The following is a 19,628-nucleotide window of genomic DNA, read 5'->3' as shown; positions in this document are numbered from 1 at the left end:
AGCTTATCAGCACTGGCCACTTTGGCAGCACGATTGTAGCTACTTTGTTCCGGTTCCGATCATATTCTATGTTTATCTTCCCTGGAGCAGCATCGCCAGAAGTCGCATCAGGAGCCGTGAAAGCCAAATGGCCATCTAAACAACACGCACTCGGTCACAAAAAAAAAACATTCGATTTAACTCCATATCGGCCTCGTTGCTGGCATCCTCGAGGGAATCCTGGCTGGTGCGTCGTGGCTCGCCACCATATACAAAATATATATTTGCAAAAAGAGAGCATAAACGACTGGCCACAGTGAGCGATGCGTAGCCTAACGAATGTTATTTTTCCGAGGCTTCCATAAATATTGAATAAATCCATTCGCCGCCGCCATCAAAAACTTTTGGTCGGGGGATCGGCTTAGGCAAAAAAGTGTTGCCGGATCGTTGCACGTTGTTTGGATGGCCAAAGGCAGAGATTTTCGGAAAATCGAAAAACCAAACGCATTGTGGTATGCAGGCAGGATTGGCCGTTCTTTCTCTTGCGAAAACGCCACAAAGTGGTTCAGTTTTATGGCGGTATTTGTACATAGAAACAGAATTAGCCTAGATTATGCTGGTGTAGAAATTAATATTTTGCTGCGCGTATTTAACGATCCATTTTAGAATTAATGCGTTGATAGTATTTAAATAAAAAGATGCATATATGAATGAATATGAGTCAAATTTGTATTTTCTGAATGAATATGAGTCAAATTTGTAATTTCTAAATTATCAAAACTGTTCAAATGATACCAATAAACTTATGTTCAAGAAATGAGCCAACCAGACCAAATATTATTTTTGGTAGGGGAGATTGGAGAGACTTGATCCCTATGAAGGCTCTGTGAAGGCCTTGGCAAAATTTCACTTCGGATAATTGAAACAAAATAAAAAATGTTCAATTGAAAATACAAGCCATGGTACACGGAGAAAAAAGAGTTCCCAAAACCGTGAACAAGCGTTCATGGAAATGGGAACCTCGAACAAAGTGTTCATATCCCATGGTACGATTTTGAAAAACGTACTATGAAATTTGAACAGTTTGTTCGTGGTTTCCATTTTCATGAACGCTTGTTCACGATTTTATTACAAAAATGATAAATCATATACTTTTAAAGTTATAAAAATGAACAGTGTTTAAATCACGAAAAGCAAACTAAAGCTGAAGAGCCACAGCTGACCACTTATTATGTAAACCAAATGTAATTATTATAAGAAAGATTCAATAAAGTATATTTAATTCAAAAAAAAAAAAAAAATTCACGATTTTAGGAACTCTTTTTTCTCCGTGTATTTATGTTTGAGTGATTTTTTTTGCCCAGTTGTTTTTTTAGCATTAGTTTGCAAAATATCTATGTATCCACCGACCTTTTTTTTTCGCCGAAAAAATTTTTTTGGGTACTGTACAACGGAATTTCACAAAACTTCAAAATATATTTGATCGATTCCAGACATGTTAAATATGATTTTACAAGCAGGAAAATGCATTTCAAATTGTTTTCAGTTGATAAGACTTGTATTCCCATTTAAATTATGAGGTTTCTGGAAAATAGTAGTTTGCAACATGGTGCAAAATGAGGATTTTTCAGCACGAGTCGTACATTTATCCAACGAAGTTCACCGAGTTGGATAAATACGACAAGGGATGAAAAAAATAACAGAATTTCAGGGCAAATGTCCATGCATTGAGTCAATGAATCGTTTTTATTAAATAAGTGTTGAAAAGTATAACTTTTTCAAACAAGTGCTGAAAAGTTCAAAATTTCAGCAAAAAGTTGAACTTTTTAACATTTCGACGTCGTCGTGCTATCTTGTCGCACCCGCCATTTTGACGTTCGGAGATAAACGCGTTTTAATGTTTGACCTTGAATAAACAAAAATGAGAGCACGCAATGTAAACAATAACAAACACGTTTTGTTTGGCTGACCATTCTGTGCATTGTCCCGAAGTTTGGTTGAAGTTGGTTGCTGTAGTCCCGAGTTATAATTACAAATGTTTACGGTAGTCTAGCTTGTAAGTGCGTCAAACGCATCCTGACCTGAGATCCATTTGGCCTTTTGTCGCACTTACATCAATTTTCAGGAAGTGACAAGATAGCACGACAAGATTGAAACTACTTTTATATGAAAATTGACAAATATTTTCGGAGCTTTTTTGGTTTTCATTGAATATCTTAGGATTGAAATAGAATTTTGGGGATCTGTGAAGGTCAAAGCTGTGGCATTGTGAGATGTACAAAATGGCGTTCTTAACTCAATTTGCCCCAAAATGCACGTACGGCAAGTTAGCACGACGGCGACGATTTGTTTTGAAAAAGGTTACTATTCGATTCTGTTGTGTATTGCGCAATTCTCACTAACTTGGACTTCGCACTAAATTATTGCTATCGATCGCACTATTGCGACTTGTCAAACTGGCTTGGGAAATTTTAAATTTCTCAAAAAATGATCAAAGCGAGCCGATGTTGCTCTCCTGTCAATCGCAATTTTAAAGTGCGAATGTCCAGTTTGGTGAAAACTGCGACTGTAAATGTAAATAAACAACTGCTGGTTGCCTAGTTTTTGGAAATTTTGTTGTCAAAAGTGCGAGAGAAAAGTGCGGGCCAAATCCAAGTTACAGTGCAAGGATCAATAATTAGACCCGTATTTTTTTGTTTGGCAATTAGGGTGACCTACGCCGTGTTAGGGTGACCTACGCCGTGTTAGGGTGGTCCGAAAAATGGCAATTTTCGTCGATTTTCGCAAAAACCACTTTTTTAAAACCATATCTCCGCGCCGTTTCATCCGATTTTAGCTGTGTTAGACGCAAAAGATAGGTGATGAGTATGGCTATTTGGGAAAAATAGTAAGAAGTTTCAAAAATCTAGCTTACCATTTGAAAAGGTCGTATGAAAACTTAAAATGCTGTTTTGAAGGTTTTGAAGCCTATGTCTGAAAATATTTTTACCTGATTCCTCGAAAATTTTTACATAATATATCAAAAAATGGTGAAGTTCTGTTTTCAAATTTCAATCTTGTCGTGCTATCTTGTCACTCCATGAAAATTGATGTAAGTGCGACAAAAGGCCAAAGAGATTTCAGGCCAGGAAAGTCAGGATGCGTTGTCGCGGGACTCCAGCAACCAACTTCAACCAAACTTTGGGACAATGCACAGAATTGTGAGCCAAACAAAACGTGTTTGTTATTGTTTACATTGTGTGCTCTCGTTTTTGAATATTCAAGGTCAAACATTAAAACGCGTTTTTCTCGGAACGTCAAAATGGCGGGTGCGACAAGATAGCACGACGACATCGAGTTGCTTTACACCCCTAAAGGTACTCAACAGTTGCTATTCCCTTAAATTTAGACTACTTTACATTTTTCTTTAATCAAATTTGCCTCAGTAAAGGTTAATTGAAATGCATAACTATGACTACCAAAGGGTGAAAAGGGCAAACTTATTCTAAATAAGCAATAAGTTATTAAAATCCAGTCCGTCAATCTTTCTATCTAATCACTCAAATCTGCGCCCCCAACTTATCCGTGGTGGCGTGCTTCCATTAGCCACCGACATTTCCCACTCCGTATCATTACTCAACTCTGACTTTGACTTTGAGTGGCATCCAATATGAAGTTCAAATAAAGAACCCACAAAAACAATACCAAAAATGTCACGCGACCGTATTGCACGTCCGGCTCGGGAGCTCGGGGATCCCGGAAAGGATGGCAGGACGAGGGAAGTGTATTATAATGGCCGGCCACATACACAAAAGTTTTCCGAGAGTTGTGTGATACGCAGAATATCCCTCCCGGAACGGAATGAAAGGACGGTTTGGTCAGCTCCGGGTCGGAGGAAAATGGAGGAGGGAAGCAAAAAGCTGTTTGCGGGAAACAAAGAGATTTACGGCCAACGGTCACATATCGGAAAGAATTTTCCGGTACTCCTTTTTTTCGTGTTGCGTTTTTGCGTCCTTTTTCCCGCTCCGGGCCAAATCCGTATCGTTGTCGGGACTGCTGTGAAGCGACTGTGGAGAAATTCGTGTCAGAGCGAGAAATAAAAAGGGCACTACCGTCATGCGTCGACACCCGGACACCTGAGAACTTTGACCTTTTTTCGTGAGGATCTGTAAAAGTTTTTACTTATTTAAGCCTATTTTTTTGTTTTGTTTTTTTTTTGCTTTTCATTGCGTCGTGATTGTACTATCTTGTCGCACGTACATTTTGGGCCAAATAAAGTTAAGGACGCCATATTGTGCAGCTCACAATGTCTCATCTTCACAGATCTCAACAATTCGATTTCAATCCAATATTCAGCAAAACCCGAAAAACTCCGTTCATTGTTTTCACTTTTCATATGAAAGAAGTAAATTGTAAGTGCGACAACTCCCCAGACTACTGAAAACATTTTTAATTATATCTCGGGAATCCTTCTACAAAATTCAAACAAACTTAGGGACATTGCACAGCATGGATAACCAAACAAAAAGTGTTTGTTGTGGTTTATATTGTGTGAACTGTCTCACTATCTCGGAACGTCAAAAAGCGACGTGCGATATGATAGCACCAGTGTTGGTATTCTCGCGCTCTCGCGAGAAAAATTCCTCTCTCTCAAGTTCTCGCCGAGAGTCTTGAGCTACCGAGAGAAACACTCACCGATTGCCGTGCTCTCCTCCGCTCGCGAACGGGCTTTCTCGCGAGCCAGAATTGCCCGTTCGCGAGAAGTTTAACGTGTTAGAAACGAATAAAAAACAACACAGCGATTGAAGTAACACCTCTTATTTGCATTCATAAGCCTGATAAACAAATTGATAGACGAACGGCTAGCACGAGGCGCTCGCGAGCGAGAACGCGAATGAAAATGCGAGCGAGAAGAGAAAAGTACTGCAAGTTCTCTCCTTCGCTCGCGAGAAAGAAATGCTTTCTTTCTTCTCGCTCGAATTCCAACGCTGGATAACACGGCAGCGTGGAAAAGTTTTTTTTTTTCAATCAGTATGCAAAAAATACAGCTTTTGTATAATCTCATCAAGTGTCCAAGGTTCTCGCAAAAACGGTACCCTCTGTTTTGCGACTCTGTGGCTACACACTGAACAAAGTATACTTTTGCATTACTTGCGCCAAGCCGCATTCACACACACACCCGGGGAAATACCAACATTAAATATTTTTATGAGTTGTGTGTAAATAAATATCATGCGCGTTCGAAGGTTTCCGGTTCTCAACATAATCGATTCCAATGTATTCCGGCGGCTACGATGGCAGCGGATCGCAACGGACCGAAACGGGGTCTTCTTCCTCGAGGACATCGTTGCGTTTCGTTGGCACGCCGGAAATGGAACGGGTAATGATGCTGTGTCACATTATCGCCCCATGTCCCCATGAAGCGGGGAAAATGACGTTACGTAATGGAATTTGGTGCAATTTTGCTATTTCGATTTTGGACTTCACTTTGGCCGCGGGGGGTGTTTCATGAGGATTTTATGGGCGGGTTCGTGGCTCCTCGTGACATACCTTGTGAAACTTCGCATGTCTTTGAGACATGTCCCACACGAACCTGGGCTGGGTCGGGGGCTGGGGCTGCGGTCAGCATGTCCAGTCCATTCCACTTTGATAGGCACTTTCAACGCCTCTTCCTTGTATGGGCACAAACATCATGCTGCTGTTGCTGCCACCGCTAGATTATAACATTTCCGACGACAGACAGGGGTCAGATTGTTGGAATGGGTTCACAATCAACCTTCTGACCTTCGATGAAGAAGGGGGCGCCACGCGGAGTTGACTCTCCTCCTCCCAGTTGAGCTCGAGGGAGCCAAAAGTCATTGGCAAAGCTGGTTCGAAAAGTTAATCAACGCGTAAACCCTCGATGGATACTTTTTTTCACACGCTGGTTTTGTCGCTGCGATGATAAATCACATGCTTATTCTATTACACTCAGTGCTTCAAAAAAGCAAACTGATTTTGTTGAAACAGCAGCTATTTCAGAATTTTCCCCTTTAAATAGTAGAATTAAATTGGCATTTTGCTATCTAAAGTAGAATTTGAAACACTTTTTATTCGGTTTTAGACATTTCCATCATTTTGAATCCTTTTTTATTTTAAGGACAGGTTTGCGAGGCCAGATCACACCACTTTAACAAGTTTAGTTATTTTTTATGAGACTTTATTCTGGCATTTCCCTTTGCCATAATTTTCCATATAGTTAAATTTTGTTGATCGTCAAACTCCAAATAAAAAATCTGGGAATCTTAGGAATGTTAGACCGTTTAGTCACTCCAAGTGTAGGAGTCGTCTCCACGCTATAAGCATATTGTTTACAAACAACACACACAACCAAGCCTGCTCCGGTGGCATTGCTGGCGGCGGTTGGACTCGCAATCCAAAGGTCGTCAGTTTGAACCCTGGAGTGAAAGGCTCTTTGGAGTAAAAATAGGTTTGGGTGCTCTCCCCATTCAAGCCTTCGGAATCCTGTGTTCGAGCAGAAACTCGAAGCGCACCGTGCAGGCCAAACCGTAAGAAAATTGCGTTTTCCGTACATTTTTCGAATTTTCCCATACAAACATTACCTTCGAGTATCAATGGGTTGTTGACCGTTTTTGCTCAAACTTGGTCCAGAGTCCTAAAATAGCACAAGGAACAATATTCTGTTTGTGGAGCGAGGTTTTGAGAAAAAGTCCCATATTCTGGGCACCCTACTGGACAGTGATCCGAAACCGAAATCTAGCGTGATAAAATTGATAGCGGCCAAACGTCAAGATTTAGAGCTTCGGTGTTTTTTGGACAAATGATCAGGGCCAATAGGGGCATCTTTTGGTATGATGGACATTAGGGTGGTCCAAATCTTAGGAGCGTTAAGAATTTGTATTGTAGCAAGATGACAAGATAGCACTTCGGTGTCTTCAGAAAGCTGTAGGGAATACCATTCTGAGCAACTTTGCTGAAGGGCACAACATTTTTAGAGTCATTTTTGTGATTTCGGTTTAGGTATTTATGAAAAAAAATATATTTTTGATTTATCAATTCAGACATACGGCGTAGCGAATTGGTGTCTTCTAGACATTTGAAATTTTGAAAATTGAAAACTTTGAATTACGAATAAATAAAAAAGGTGGTCTTTTTTGTTTGACTCATCCTAGCTTAATTAATTGAAACTGAGCATTTTTTTTATCGTGTTTTGTCCATAACTTTTTAAAGAATTGACCAAAATTCGTTTTCATGAATAAAAATGTTCCCTTTGACAAGCTCTACAATTGTCTAAAAGGGTCCAAAAATGTACAAAAAAATCTAGTGGCGTTAAAAGAAGAAACATGTTTTAAGTGAAATATTTCAGAAATGAATTTTATTAAATAATTTTGCTTTAAAAAAATATGGTTCCCTTTCCTCAGGAAGTCATTTTGAGCATTTTTTGTTCTACAAAAATCTTTACTCCTCTTGTTTTATGTTTTTCTTGTTTTATTTCAGGTATATTAATTTGTACTTATCTTGCTTAATTTGTGTTTGTTTTTGATATTATTTGGCCTATTTTACCACTTCCTAACACTACATCTTGTTTCTAATGTTTCCATGTTTTTACAGTCACCTTATCATTTTTTTTTGCTCTCCACATTTTCTGCTATAAAACGGCACCATTGAGCGGTTCTCTACGGAATCGGTATTTTTTTCTTTAGTTTTAATTTTTGTATTTTTTAATCCGACTGAAACTTTTTTGGTGCCTTCGGTATGCCCAGAGAAGCAATTTTGCATCATTAGTTCGTTCTTATAATTTTCCATACAAATTTGGCAGCTGTCCATACAAAAATGATGATGTGAAAATTCAAAAATCTGTATGTTTTGAAGGAATTTTTTGATCGATTTGGTGTCTTTGGCAAAGTTGTAGGTATGGATATGGACTACACTGAAAAAAATGATGCACGGTTAAAATTTGTTGTTGATTTTTAATTTACCTTTTTGTCACTGAAACTTGATTTGCAAAAAACACTATTTTTATTTTTTTTTTATTTCCTGATATGCCAATTTTTCAGAAATTTTCAGAATGGGCAAACAAATTTTGACCGAGTTATGATTTTTTGAATCAATACAATTTTGTTTCAAAAAATCTAAATATTGCTCGCAAAAATGTTTCAATTTAATGTTTTGATGTAAAATCGAATTTGCAATCAAAAAGTACTTTAGTGAAATTCCGATAAAATTATTTCCATTTTTTAGTTACTTTTTTGAAAATAGTCGCATGATTTTTTTTAATAAGTGTCCATGTTTGCCAGCCATTGAAAAAAAAAAAAATTATATTTTGCTTTTTTTAATTTTGTCGATACGACCCTTAGTTGCTGAGATATTGCCATGCAATGGTTTTAAAACAGGAAAATTTACGTTTTCTAAGTCTCACCCAAACAACCCACAATTTTCTAATGTCGATATCTCAGCAACTAATGGTCCGATTTGCAATGTTAAAATATGAAACATTCGTGAAATTTTCCGATTTTTCGAAAACAATATCTTTAAAAAAATGAAATCAAGACTAACATTTCAAAAGGGAGTAATATTGAATGTTTGGTCCTTATGAAATGTTAGTCTTGATTTAAAAATCCAATCGATCAAAAATTTCTTTCAAAAGATACAGATTTTTGCTGCCAAATTTGTATGGAAAATTATATGGACAAACTAATGATGCAAAATGGCCACAAAAGTTTCAGCCGGATTAAAAAATACAAAAATTGAAATTATAAAAAAATACCGATTTCGTAGAGAATTGCCCAGTGGGTTAAGAGAGGTGTATTGTTTTTTGTCCCATGGTCACCCCACTGGAGGTATTTATTATGCAACTGAGTGCACGTTCTGTACACTCGATCCTAGCCACGACTCCGAAGTGTTTATGTTTTATGTTCTTTCAACGCCGTGTGCTGATGTGCTATTTTCTGTCTCTCCCTTTTTCTCAAATTTTGCTGCAGGTCGGCTCGATGCTGATTAACAGGGTAGCAAACACCGACATGACGTGGCACCAGGAGGTTACGAACGCCGCCCCCCGGGTATCGCCGATCATCGATCTTACGCTGGACGACTCTTCGGTGGTGCGGGCGATCGACAATCTCAACTTTATCCAAATGAAACGTGAGTATTACGGGGTTTTGGGACCGTTGGGAATCTCTTTTGCAGGAGTTGAAGATTTTTGAAATGATCAAAGAAATTGAAGCCATTAAAATAAAGAAGTTTAATTATTATCTTGATGTACCTTATGACCATTTAACAAAATTTACTGGTCGTTTTGTTACCCAATTTGAGAGGACTTTTCTCTCTATCCAATGACGTTCAAGCACAAGCAAACCCAATATGGTTTGTCCTTAATCAAGTCACGCTGTTCTACGCCTCCATTCGCCTCTCTCTCTCTCGCTTTGTCATTTTCCTCTGAGGCGTGCTAGAAATGGTCTGTTTAAACTTTATTTAAAAAGGATCTTATTGCTTTTCCACTTTTGTTAACTTAAATTGGCTCCCAGCGTTCGAGCCGAGAAAGGGTCCTTCCTCTTCTTTTTTTCCTCCTTCATTTATGCCATCCAACATTATCAGCATGTTCTCGTGGTATGTTTTCTAGCATGGAAGCTCGTTTCACTGGAAGGCTATATTTAAATCATATGCCTTTTGGCACACTGCTGGTTGGGGCAGAGACATCATCATGGGACTGGTGGGGACACACCAAAACCCCCCAGGCACAGAGGAAAACGACAAAGCCGACGAGGACTTAGTCAGATATGGGCAAAAAGGCGACGAAAAAAGGAGACGAAGCAAATTAATTAGTTGGTGCCTACGAGCGACGACGACGCCGACATGAAGTATGTTTGTACTACAATAACATTATCTATGCTACTGATGGTGCTACTACTTATAACAACATCAGCACTTGAATTTTAATCAAGTAGACGGGCGCAAGGCCTTAACATGGAGGCTCGCACAACCACTCGATGATATTGCAATATGTAGCGTCGTCACGTTGTTTCTGCTGGCTATGGGGACAATCCCGATCGGCAGGCAGTCAGAACACTACCCTACATTTGGAAGTGCGGGGGGTTCTTTTGCTCGGGATGTAAAGACTGAATTCGATGAAAATTGTACACTTTTGATAGTTACTTAATTTACAAGGAGGGCCTCGTGGCGCGGTGGTTAGCGGCTTCGGCTGTCGATCCCTAAGTTGCTATGGGGCGCGGGTTCGATTCCCGCCTTATCCTCCTGGCCTTCTATCGGATGGGGAAGTAAAACGTCGGTCCATTTGCGTAAAAGAGGTTTTGGGTGACTCACCACACATAACCTTCGGATGCCTAGGAATGTGCAGAAACTTGAAACAGAGACCACAAAAGACCCGGGGGTCGTTAAAGTGGATTGCTTTGCTTTTTTTTCAATTTACAAAACTCTGCATTCAAAATTTTAAAATTTTGTATCAAATTTTTATATATTTTTTTTTGTAAATTTGGTTTATTTTAAGGATGTGAAAAATTGAGCATTTCCAGCACCAGAAAAAAATGAATGTAACCTACATATTGGAGTGTTATTGCGTCTGGTATGTTTAATACATACTGCAGTTTGGCCGAACAAAATCTGCTTTTAGATTTGTTTTTAATATTCTCCGAAAGTCAGGGCATAATTGCGCAGATCGCAAAATTAAGCAAAATTAATTTTCCGAAAAAATGTTTAGATTTAGTTTTTTGGTGTCCTCAGAAGAGTTGTTGCATATTGAAAGCCTTAACATTTAGCATGGATAGAGGGTGACGATTCTCGAGATTTTAAATTTCCTGGGAATCGAGAGTTGAATTTTGCAATTTCCCTGGATTTTTTTTTTTTTTTTGCAAAATCAATGACTTGTTTACATAAATATAAAAGAATAATATAAAATTTACAACATTTGTATAAATTCTTTATCATCAAGTCATAGTTAATAAACACAATGTCAGTTTAATATCGAAGTTTCAATTACTTCGTGAAATTACTTGTTGAAAAGTTCATTTCAATGGTTTGTTGGGACTCAAAACTGCACCGAATTATTTTTTTCGATTTTAAAATCTCACTAAATGATTTTTACTAAGTTTAATGAACTTGTCTGTGTCGTAGTTGGTGATGGTAGACATCAACTTTTTATTCGATTTTTTTTATAAATCTTAAGAAATATTTTAAGTATCATTTTTCAAGATCGAAATTATGCTGTTAGACAAATAAGAATCCTGATCAACATTTGACTGTAGTTTTTTTTTTGCTCTCAACTGTTAATTAGCAAAAAAGGAGTATTTACATTTACAAGGAAAACTGAACTGAACATTATAAAAAATGCCAGAGTTTTACTTAAATAAAATCGAAACTCAAAATTAAATGCCTCCAAATTTCGAAATAAACTTTAATGAAAGAAGTTTATTTACTTTCATTAAATACCTTGAGTTTTAATTTTTGGGCAGTGACTGCTAGTTTTTTAACGAAAAATGTGGGCTTCCCAATTTAGTGGTCGTGTCAAAAATTTCAAATGTTGAGATTTCTTTACAAGTTTGATTTTACACTTTCTGAATTTACAAATCAAAGAAGCAGTGGTAGAATCGTAACTAATAATGGCTTTATGTTTGTCTTCTGTGTATAGAATTTAACGTATCATTTTCCGTTGAAAAACTAGCAGTCACAGCCCAAAAATTAAAACTTAAGGTAGTCAATGAAAGTAAGTAAACTTCCTTCATTAAAGGTTATTTCGGAATTTGGAGGCATGTAATTTTGAGTTTCGAAAAGGCACCATAAAACAATTTTTATTTAAGTAAAAATCACTGATAAGATTTTTTTTAAATTTTATGCCTCAATATTTATAAGTGTGAAAATTCCCGGGAATCTCGACCAAATTTCCCGGGAATCGAGAGGCTCAAAAATGGCCGATTTCCCGGGAATTCCCGCTCGTCACCCTCTAAGCATGGATGATGAATTAGGGTTGTTCATGTTTAGGGTGTTTCAGGAAATCTAACTTTCCAGGAATTCCAGGATTTAAATCAGTTTTGGGTGGTTTTGGAAAAAAATAAAAATGTCTTAAAATTGAAATTACGAGGCATGTTTTCAACATTTTAATGAAAAAAGTGTTTTAAAATGCATTATACACCTGTCCAGTTGTTTTGCCATCATCAGTTTCAAAAATATCTAAATATTGACGAACGTTTTATTTTTTGCGAAAAATATTTTTTTTTGCGGTGCTGTACATTGCAATTTCATAAAAATTCAAAACGCATAAACTTTGAAAAATATTTGCCACGGCCTTAGCGGAAATTAAATTTTCCACTTCATTTTTAGTTGTGGATCACTGTGCAGTGGTTAGAGTCCAGGTGGTTGAATGTTTTTTTTTTTGTTTTAAGTTTTTTATTTTTAATCATATCAAGCATCTTGACCGGACAAAATTAAAAAAATAAGATTCGGGTAAAATATTAAAAAAAAAATCGCATAAATATTTAAAAAATATAATTTTATGTGATCAAAAATCACCAAAGTTCGTTATTTTGTTACTGTTTGTAGGTCTTCAAGGTGCCTGCTTTGATTAATAATTTGAAACTTGTAAAAATTTCAATTCACACAGACAGGCAAAACATTAAAAAAGTTGTAGGTCGATGAATCATCTAGCATTAATTTGCATTCAAATACAAAAAATGACAATCTTTTGCCTCCATAATTGACAGGTACTCGGATTTGGACTACCCCTAAAACACAAACATAAACTGTTTCTGTAGTAAATTTGGAACATGAAGTAACCTTTGATGTTAACGAGCAACCCTTTATACTCTATCACCTTCATACACGACATAAACTGTCAATAGAGCAAGGCTACGTCTCTTTTCGAAAGTTACTATGGATTGACTATTTTTGACACTTCACCAAACATATTTTTTAAATCAATCAATCTCCAATTTCTGGAGTTCAGGATAGAATCTCTTTAATTTTGGGCATTAACTTGTAACTTTTTCAATATTTTGAAAAAATGGCATTATTTTTTCATTCATAAGTAAATTCACGAAATTACTGAGCATTTTTTAAATATGTCCTATTTTATTCGAATCCAGTCTTTCGCGAGGAGCTTCTCCGCTCGCTCCGATTCTCTCTCTCTCGTCGTCGTTTGCTCACGATTTAGGTATCACTTCGATTTTGCACACATAAATAAAATTGCAATTATCTTTCCTCCCCTCCCCCACCACTCAAATGCAGCCGCTAAGGAAGGAGAAGAACGACTGCCAGCAGGTGAGAAACGATGACAAGATAATGCTAACAAATGCATAGAATGGCGAACAACGTCACGTACACTTTGCACAACCCAAACTACTCACATTCAAACTGCACAATCTCTCACTCGATATATTACAGACACGGTTCTTCAGTTTGCATTCGAATAAATTTATTTATGTGAGCTACTCTTTTTTTCACTTCTTCATTATTATCCCTCCCACGCGATTCTTATTTTTATATGCTTTTTCTTTTTTAATACCAGTTCCAGTAGCGAGCTCGGCGAGTTTTGCCCGAAGCAGGCTGCGATGATTTATTTTCTCATCGTTTCACTTTGATTCAGTCGCCAGCGCTTGCGACCTTTCGCTCCATCGTCTTCTGACTCACGTTTACGTGCAACATCAGCTCTACAACGGCCGTATATCACCATCAGCAGATCATGCGTCTCCTTTTGCCTGTACGTGTGCGTACGTGTAAGTGCGAATCACAGCAAACGAGCTGGAAAATAAGCTCCAATTTGGGCCCAGATTAAATCTCAAGTGGCCCTCCTTAGCAGGCGCTGCTTCCGCTGCCCGGGATGCTTGGATGAGCTTTTACGCTAACAACATCGTCAACAACAACAAAATCAACGTTTTTCCAGCAACAAAAAAAAAATATCAAGTTGATCAAATTTAATCTTTCGGAGAACCCTCCACTTCGTGTGCTTCCGGCGTGGGACGGGTCACTGGATTTTAGTTGCTGACGTCAGGAGCCGGAAGCCAATCGGAGTGTATGAGTGATAAATCTTTAAGGAAAAGCGGTCAACAAAACAGTATTCTTTCGAGTTGTTTAGAATCCCTGGTAGGATGTCTTTAATATTTCACAGATTTGTTATGTTATGACCCCATTTTAGTCAAAATTGAAATAGTTTATTGCCTATTTCATAATAAAATGCATTTTTTCAATATTTCGTCACCGCCATATTTGGGCGCCATCTTGCATTAAAAATTTTTAAATCACTTTAGAGCAATTCTCTACGAGATCGGTCTTTTTTCTTCAATTTTAATTTTTGTATTTTTTAATCCAGCTGAAACTTTTTTGGTGCCTTCGGTATGCCCAAAGAAGCCATTTTGCATCATTAGTTTGTCCATATAATTTTCCATACAAATTCGGCAGCTGTCCATACAAAAATGATGTATGAAAATTCAAAATCTGTATCTTTTGAAGGAATTTTTGATCGATTTGGTGTCTTCGGCAAAGTTGTAGGTATGGATACGGACTACACTGGAAAAATAATACACGGTAAAAAAATTTGGTGATTTTTTATTTAACTTTTATCACTAAAACTTGATTTACAAAAAACACTATTTTTAATTTTTTTATTTTTGATATGTTTTAGAAGACATAAAATGCCAACTTTTCAGAAATTTCCAGGTTGTGCAAAAATCACTGACCGAGTTATGAATTTTAATCAATACTGATTTTTCAAAAATCGAAATTTTGGTCGTAAAATTTTCAACTTCATTTTTCGATGTAAAATCAAATTTGCAATCAAAAAGTACTTTACTGAAATTTTGATAAAGTGCACCGTTTTCAAGTTATAGCCATATTTAAGTGACTTTTTTGAAAATAGTCGCAGTTTTTCATTTTTTTAAATTAGTGCACATGTTTGCCCAGTTTTGAAAAAAATATTTTTGAAAAGCTGAGAAAATTCTCTATATTTTGCTTATTCGGACTATGTTGATACGACCTTTAGTTGCTGAGATATTGCAATGCAAAGGTTTAAAAACAGGAAAATTGATGTTTTCTAAGTTTCACCCAAACAACCCACCATTTTCTATCGTCAATATCTCAGCAACTAATGGTCCGATTTTCAATGTTAATATATGAAACAATTGTGAAATTTTCCGATCTTTTCGAAAAAATATTTTTGGAATTTTCAAATCAAGACAAACATTTTAAAAGGGCGTAATATTGAATGTTTGGCCTTTGTGAAATGTTAGTCTTGATTTGAAAATTCCAAAATATTTTTTCGAAGATATCGGAAAATTTCACAAATGTTTCATATATTAACATTGAAAATCGGACCATTAGTTGCTGAGATATTGACGATAGAAAATGGTGGGTTGTTTGGGTGAAACTTAGAAAACATCAATTTTCCTGTTTTTAAACCTTTGCATTGCAATATCTCAGCAACTAAAGGTCGTATCAACAAAGTCCAAATAAGCAAAATATAGAGAATTTTCTCAGCTTTTCAAAAATATTTTTTTCAAAACTGGGCAAACATGTGCACTAATTTAAAAAATGAAAACTGCGACTATTTTCAAAAAGTCACTTAAATATGGCTATAACTTGAAAACGGTGCACTTTATCAAAATTTCAGTAAAGTACTTTTGATTGCAAATTTGATTTTACATCGAAAAATGAAGTTGAAAATTTTACGACCAAAATTTCGATTTTTGAAAAATCAGTATTGATTAAAAAATTCATAACTCGGTCAGTGATTTTTTGCACAACCTGGAAATTTCTGAAAAGTTGGCATTTTATGCCTTCTAAAACATATCAAAAAATAAAAAAATTTAAAAATAGTGTTTTTTTGTAAATCAAGTTTTAGTGATAAAAAGTTAAATAAAAAATCACCAAATTTTTTTACCGTGTATTATTTTTCCAGTGTAGTCCGTATCCATACCTACAACTTTGCCGAAGACACCAAATCGATCAAAAAATTCCTTCAAAAGATACAGATTTTTGAATTTTCATACATCATTTTTGTATGGACAGCTGCCGAATTTGTATGAAAAATTATATGGACAAACTAATGATGCAAAATGGCTTCTTTGGGCATACCGAAGGCACCAAAAAAGTTTCAGTCGGATTAAAAAATACAAAAAAAATCGAATGACCGAAATCCTAGAGAACTGCTCTTTAGCGTAAAATCAATCAAAATCAACAATAAAAAATTAGACAAGGATTTTTTTTCGTGATTCGATTATCCGAAGTGAAATTTTTCGAAGCTTTAGGATAATCAAGTCTGGACTGTATATTCTTGTAAACGATCAGTTCTCATGACATTGAACTCCAATCTTAAAAAGACAAAAATTACAAAAATTACAAAAATTACAAAAATTACAAAAATTACAAAAATTACAAAAATTACAAAAATTACAAAAATTACAAAAATTACAAAAATTACAAAAATTACAAAAATTACAAAAATTACAAAAATTACAAAAATTACAAAAAATACAAAAATTACAAAAATTACAAAAATTACAAAAATTACAAAAATTACAAAAATTACAAAAATTACAAAAAATACAAAAAATACAAAAACTACAAATAATACAAAAATTAAAAAAAATGCAAAAGTTACAGCTCCCAAAACTGGCCACCCTGCTAGCCAGTTATCCATTCATCTTTCTAAGAATCGACCACAGAGGACCATCGAAAATATTTTCCTTTTCCCCGATGGGATTTGCTCATCCTTTTCCGCAAAACCGTCCGTCCGCCGTCCTTCCTTCTAGTTCCGGCTGGATGGCGATGGCGACCAAGAGGAAGAGGATAAACCCGGACGTCGGTGTTTGTATTGTGTCGCTTGGGTTGGCTGTTGTGGTGGTGATGGTGTATTCATGCAATCCTCTTGAAGAACCCACATGGTGTTCGCTGGTCCCACCAGATCGATGTATTGTCGGGGGTTCGTATTTTTTTTCCACCCAAGCTAATGTGTGTCACCCTCTTGATGTCATGTAACGTTTTTCCACGACCCCAGGAGAGAAAAAGATCTGGCATTAGCCATCGTCGACGTCGTCGTGTCGATGCTCTTCACCTTTGGACACATTTTTGTGTGAAGAGGAGTCACGAAGGGAGAGTGAGGACACAGGACAGTACAGTAAACACCGAAACGAAGACCAACCTCAACACGGCAGATGCTGCTGCTGCAGACTGCGGCCAGAGCTTAGTGATGGGAAATGGTCATGTTTGCGTGGACTGGCCAAGTATGTGTTGAGAGGTTTGTCACGCTCGTTGTCGATTCCTGTCGTTGACTAACCAGCAGAATTTGATGCTTCAAGAGCGCTGCTGCTGAAACTGGTGAAGAGGGCGTCAGCGTCATCGGTTAAGGGTCTTGGGGGTTTTTCCTTCGATCACGGGGGAACCGTAATCCTTGGATTTTTGTGGCTTTTCCGCAGTGTGAGAATTTTCCAGTGAAGGGTTTATGTATCTTCAAAGGTACAATGGATGCATTTTTAAATTGCAAGCATGCTTGAAACTCGATGGTTCTTTTGGATATTTTTTTCTTTGCCATGATCGATTCGTTCATCAATAAACGAAATGAAATAAAATGAATGCTTTAAAGTTCAAACCAGTGGTCCTCAAAGCACTTTTATCCATGTGCTAGAGATTAGCCCCTTAAGACTTTAACAAATATGTTATTGTATATATCATGATATTCGGGGGTTTTCTAAAGAGTTGACACATTGGCACAGGCCCGTAGCCAGGGGGGGGGGCTTCCGGGCTGCAGCCCCCCCCGAAATTTTTTCCAATTTTTTTAAAATTGAACTACCTTAAAAAAATTTTAAATCAATGATTGTGTGTTCTCTTCCCAGAAATAATTTGTAAGATAGAGAATCAAGAATTGATTGATCAAACTAAGTAATTTGCCTGTCCATTGCCGGGCTCAGGTTTTGTAGATTATGGATCCAAAATTTGGATATTTAAAAATTGAGCTGCAGATTTGAACATTGTTCCATTCAGTAACATCTCATTTATCTTGTAGTTTTAGCATTACATTGGTTAGGATGGTCCAAATCTGGGCTTACTTGGGGCTTGGGGCTAGCCCTGAAATCAAAGATTTACGCATCACTAGCCTAAGTTCCAAAATTTGAGCTTTTTCTGACCACTGACCACCAAGTTTGGGCAAAATCGTCAAATTGTATGGAGAAAAGCAACTGTAATATCTTCTTTAAATTTGGAAAAACTTTCCCGAAGACACCTTATTTTTTTAGGTTTTTTGCTAAAAAGTTATTAACCTTCGAAAATAGCAATTTTCGAGCGGACTGCTCTAAGGGGCTACATAGAAATAATTACCGTCATCTGGGGCGAATCGGGACTACAGTCTGAATAGCAAAAATCCTTAGATCTTGTTGTCTTATTTTTGATTGTAGAACTTAAGTACACAGAAAAAAAAGTGTGAATTTACGCGACACTGAATCGATGTTTTCGATGTAAACATGCTCAATGTAAATTTGAAACTTAATGTAAAGAGATGAATTGCATTTAAAGAACCTTCATGTAAAATTAGATTCAACGTAAAGCGTGTATTTGATGTAAATGAACTCAAAAGTTCTGAAAAATTGCAAATTTGAAAAAATAAAAAGCATGTAATTTGAAAAGGAACGTAAAATTGTGTCAACATAAATTTAAAACTTTCAAACTTGTAAATTTCAATTCTGAAATGGTGTTCAAACTGACAGCAGACAAAAACAAACCAGTAGAATGTTTGTCTCGTAATGAAAAGGAGGTGATTTCAATCTCGGGCGATTATTGTGGAAGGTTTGTGGTCAGTTTACAAACAATAGTGCATTCTGTTCACGTTGATGTATGTTTTCGTCTATAGATGCAGTTTGTTTACTAATTGACAAGCAAGTCAAGCAAAAAAATGAAACTGTGTCAATGCCCAAGTGTAAACAAACAGTGTATCCTGTGAAAGCATCAACTGACGTGAGCAGGATAGACGGTTTGTTTACATTACGGCATTGGCTCATTTTTATTGCATGTTTTTCTTTAAAAAAAGTCCTGGATAAACATATTTGTACCGGATGAGCTTTCCTGTCCGGTGGTAAATCCAGCATAGGTGCCGGATAACAAACATTACACTTAACAATGCTGCAGGTGCAGATGTGCACAGGTAAAACGCACTTTTGTTTTCAAAACTAGATTATTTACCAATATTGCAGAATATCTGCCGGCGAACCAGGCTAAAAAGGCCGATCCTGGAAGGGAAACATCAGTAGGCTGAGCTGCGCCGAAGTAAACAAAAAAGAATATTCGTAGTGGCTTCTCAAAAATCCTTTCGGAGAAGCATCATCTCAAGGTTGGTTCGGCATCGCAAGCTTGGTTGGCACTCGGTGTGGAGAAGTTCATTTCTTGACCGGATTCTTCACGAAGGATTATCGGTGCCCAGTGCAGCAACAAAACAACAACAAAAAACACGTCTTCCGACAATAATTGCATTTTTGCACTGCGACAGTAAAAAACTTTCAGAACTTTCTCTTTGTAGGCACAGCTGACAAGTCAGAACCTTTGACAGATTAGGACCACAGTTGATACATTTTCACCTCCTGGAATGTTCAGCCATGGTAGCCATGGTATTTTCAGTTTTCACCACGGGTTTTGGGACATTCATAACCTACGCTGAATCTGGTGAGAAGGAAATTGTGAACTTT

At 36.8% G+C, this 19,628-nt stretch overlaps 1 protein-coding gene across 2 annotated transcripts in view; it reads left to right on the top strand.

Annotated features, from left to right (window-relative positions):
* The window catches only part of LOC6038598 (E3 ubiquitin-protein ligase TRIM9), a 196,693-nt gene that overhangs the window by 129,267 nt on the left and 47,798 nt on the right, over positions 1–19,628 (top strand). Inside the window, exons 5-6 of one of the 2 annotated variants that reach the window (XM_038250894.1) lie at positions 8,940–9,099; positions 13,192–13,224. In XM_038250894.1, coding sequence (XP_038106822.1) covers positions 8,940–9,099; positions 13,192–13,224 — 193 coding nt within the window. The remainder of the gene's footprint in view (positions 1–8,939; positions 9,100–13,191; positions 13,225–19,628) is intronic. The other variant, XM_038250895.1, reaches the window with a different exon arrangement.

The sequence above is a fragment of the Culex quinquefasciatus genome, chromosome 2 (genome assembly GCF_015732765.1).
Source record: "Culex quinquefasciatus strain JHB chromosome 2, VPISU_Cqui_1.0_pri_paternal, whole genome shotgun sequence".
Classification (NCBI taxonomy): domain Eukaryota; kingdom Metazoa; phylum Arthropoda; class Insecta; order Diptera; family Culicidae; genus Culex; species Culex quinquefasciatus.
Note: the sequence above shows the minus strand (reverse complement) of the source record. Positions and strands in the feature narration are given on the sequence as shown.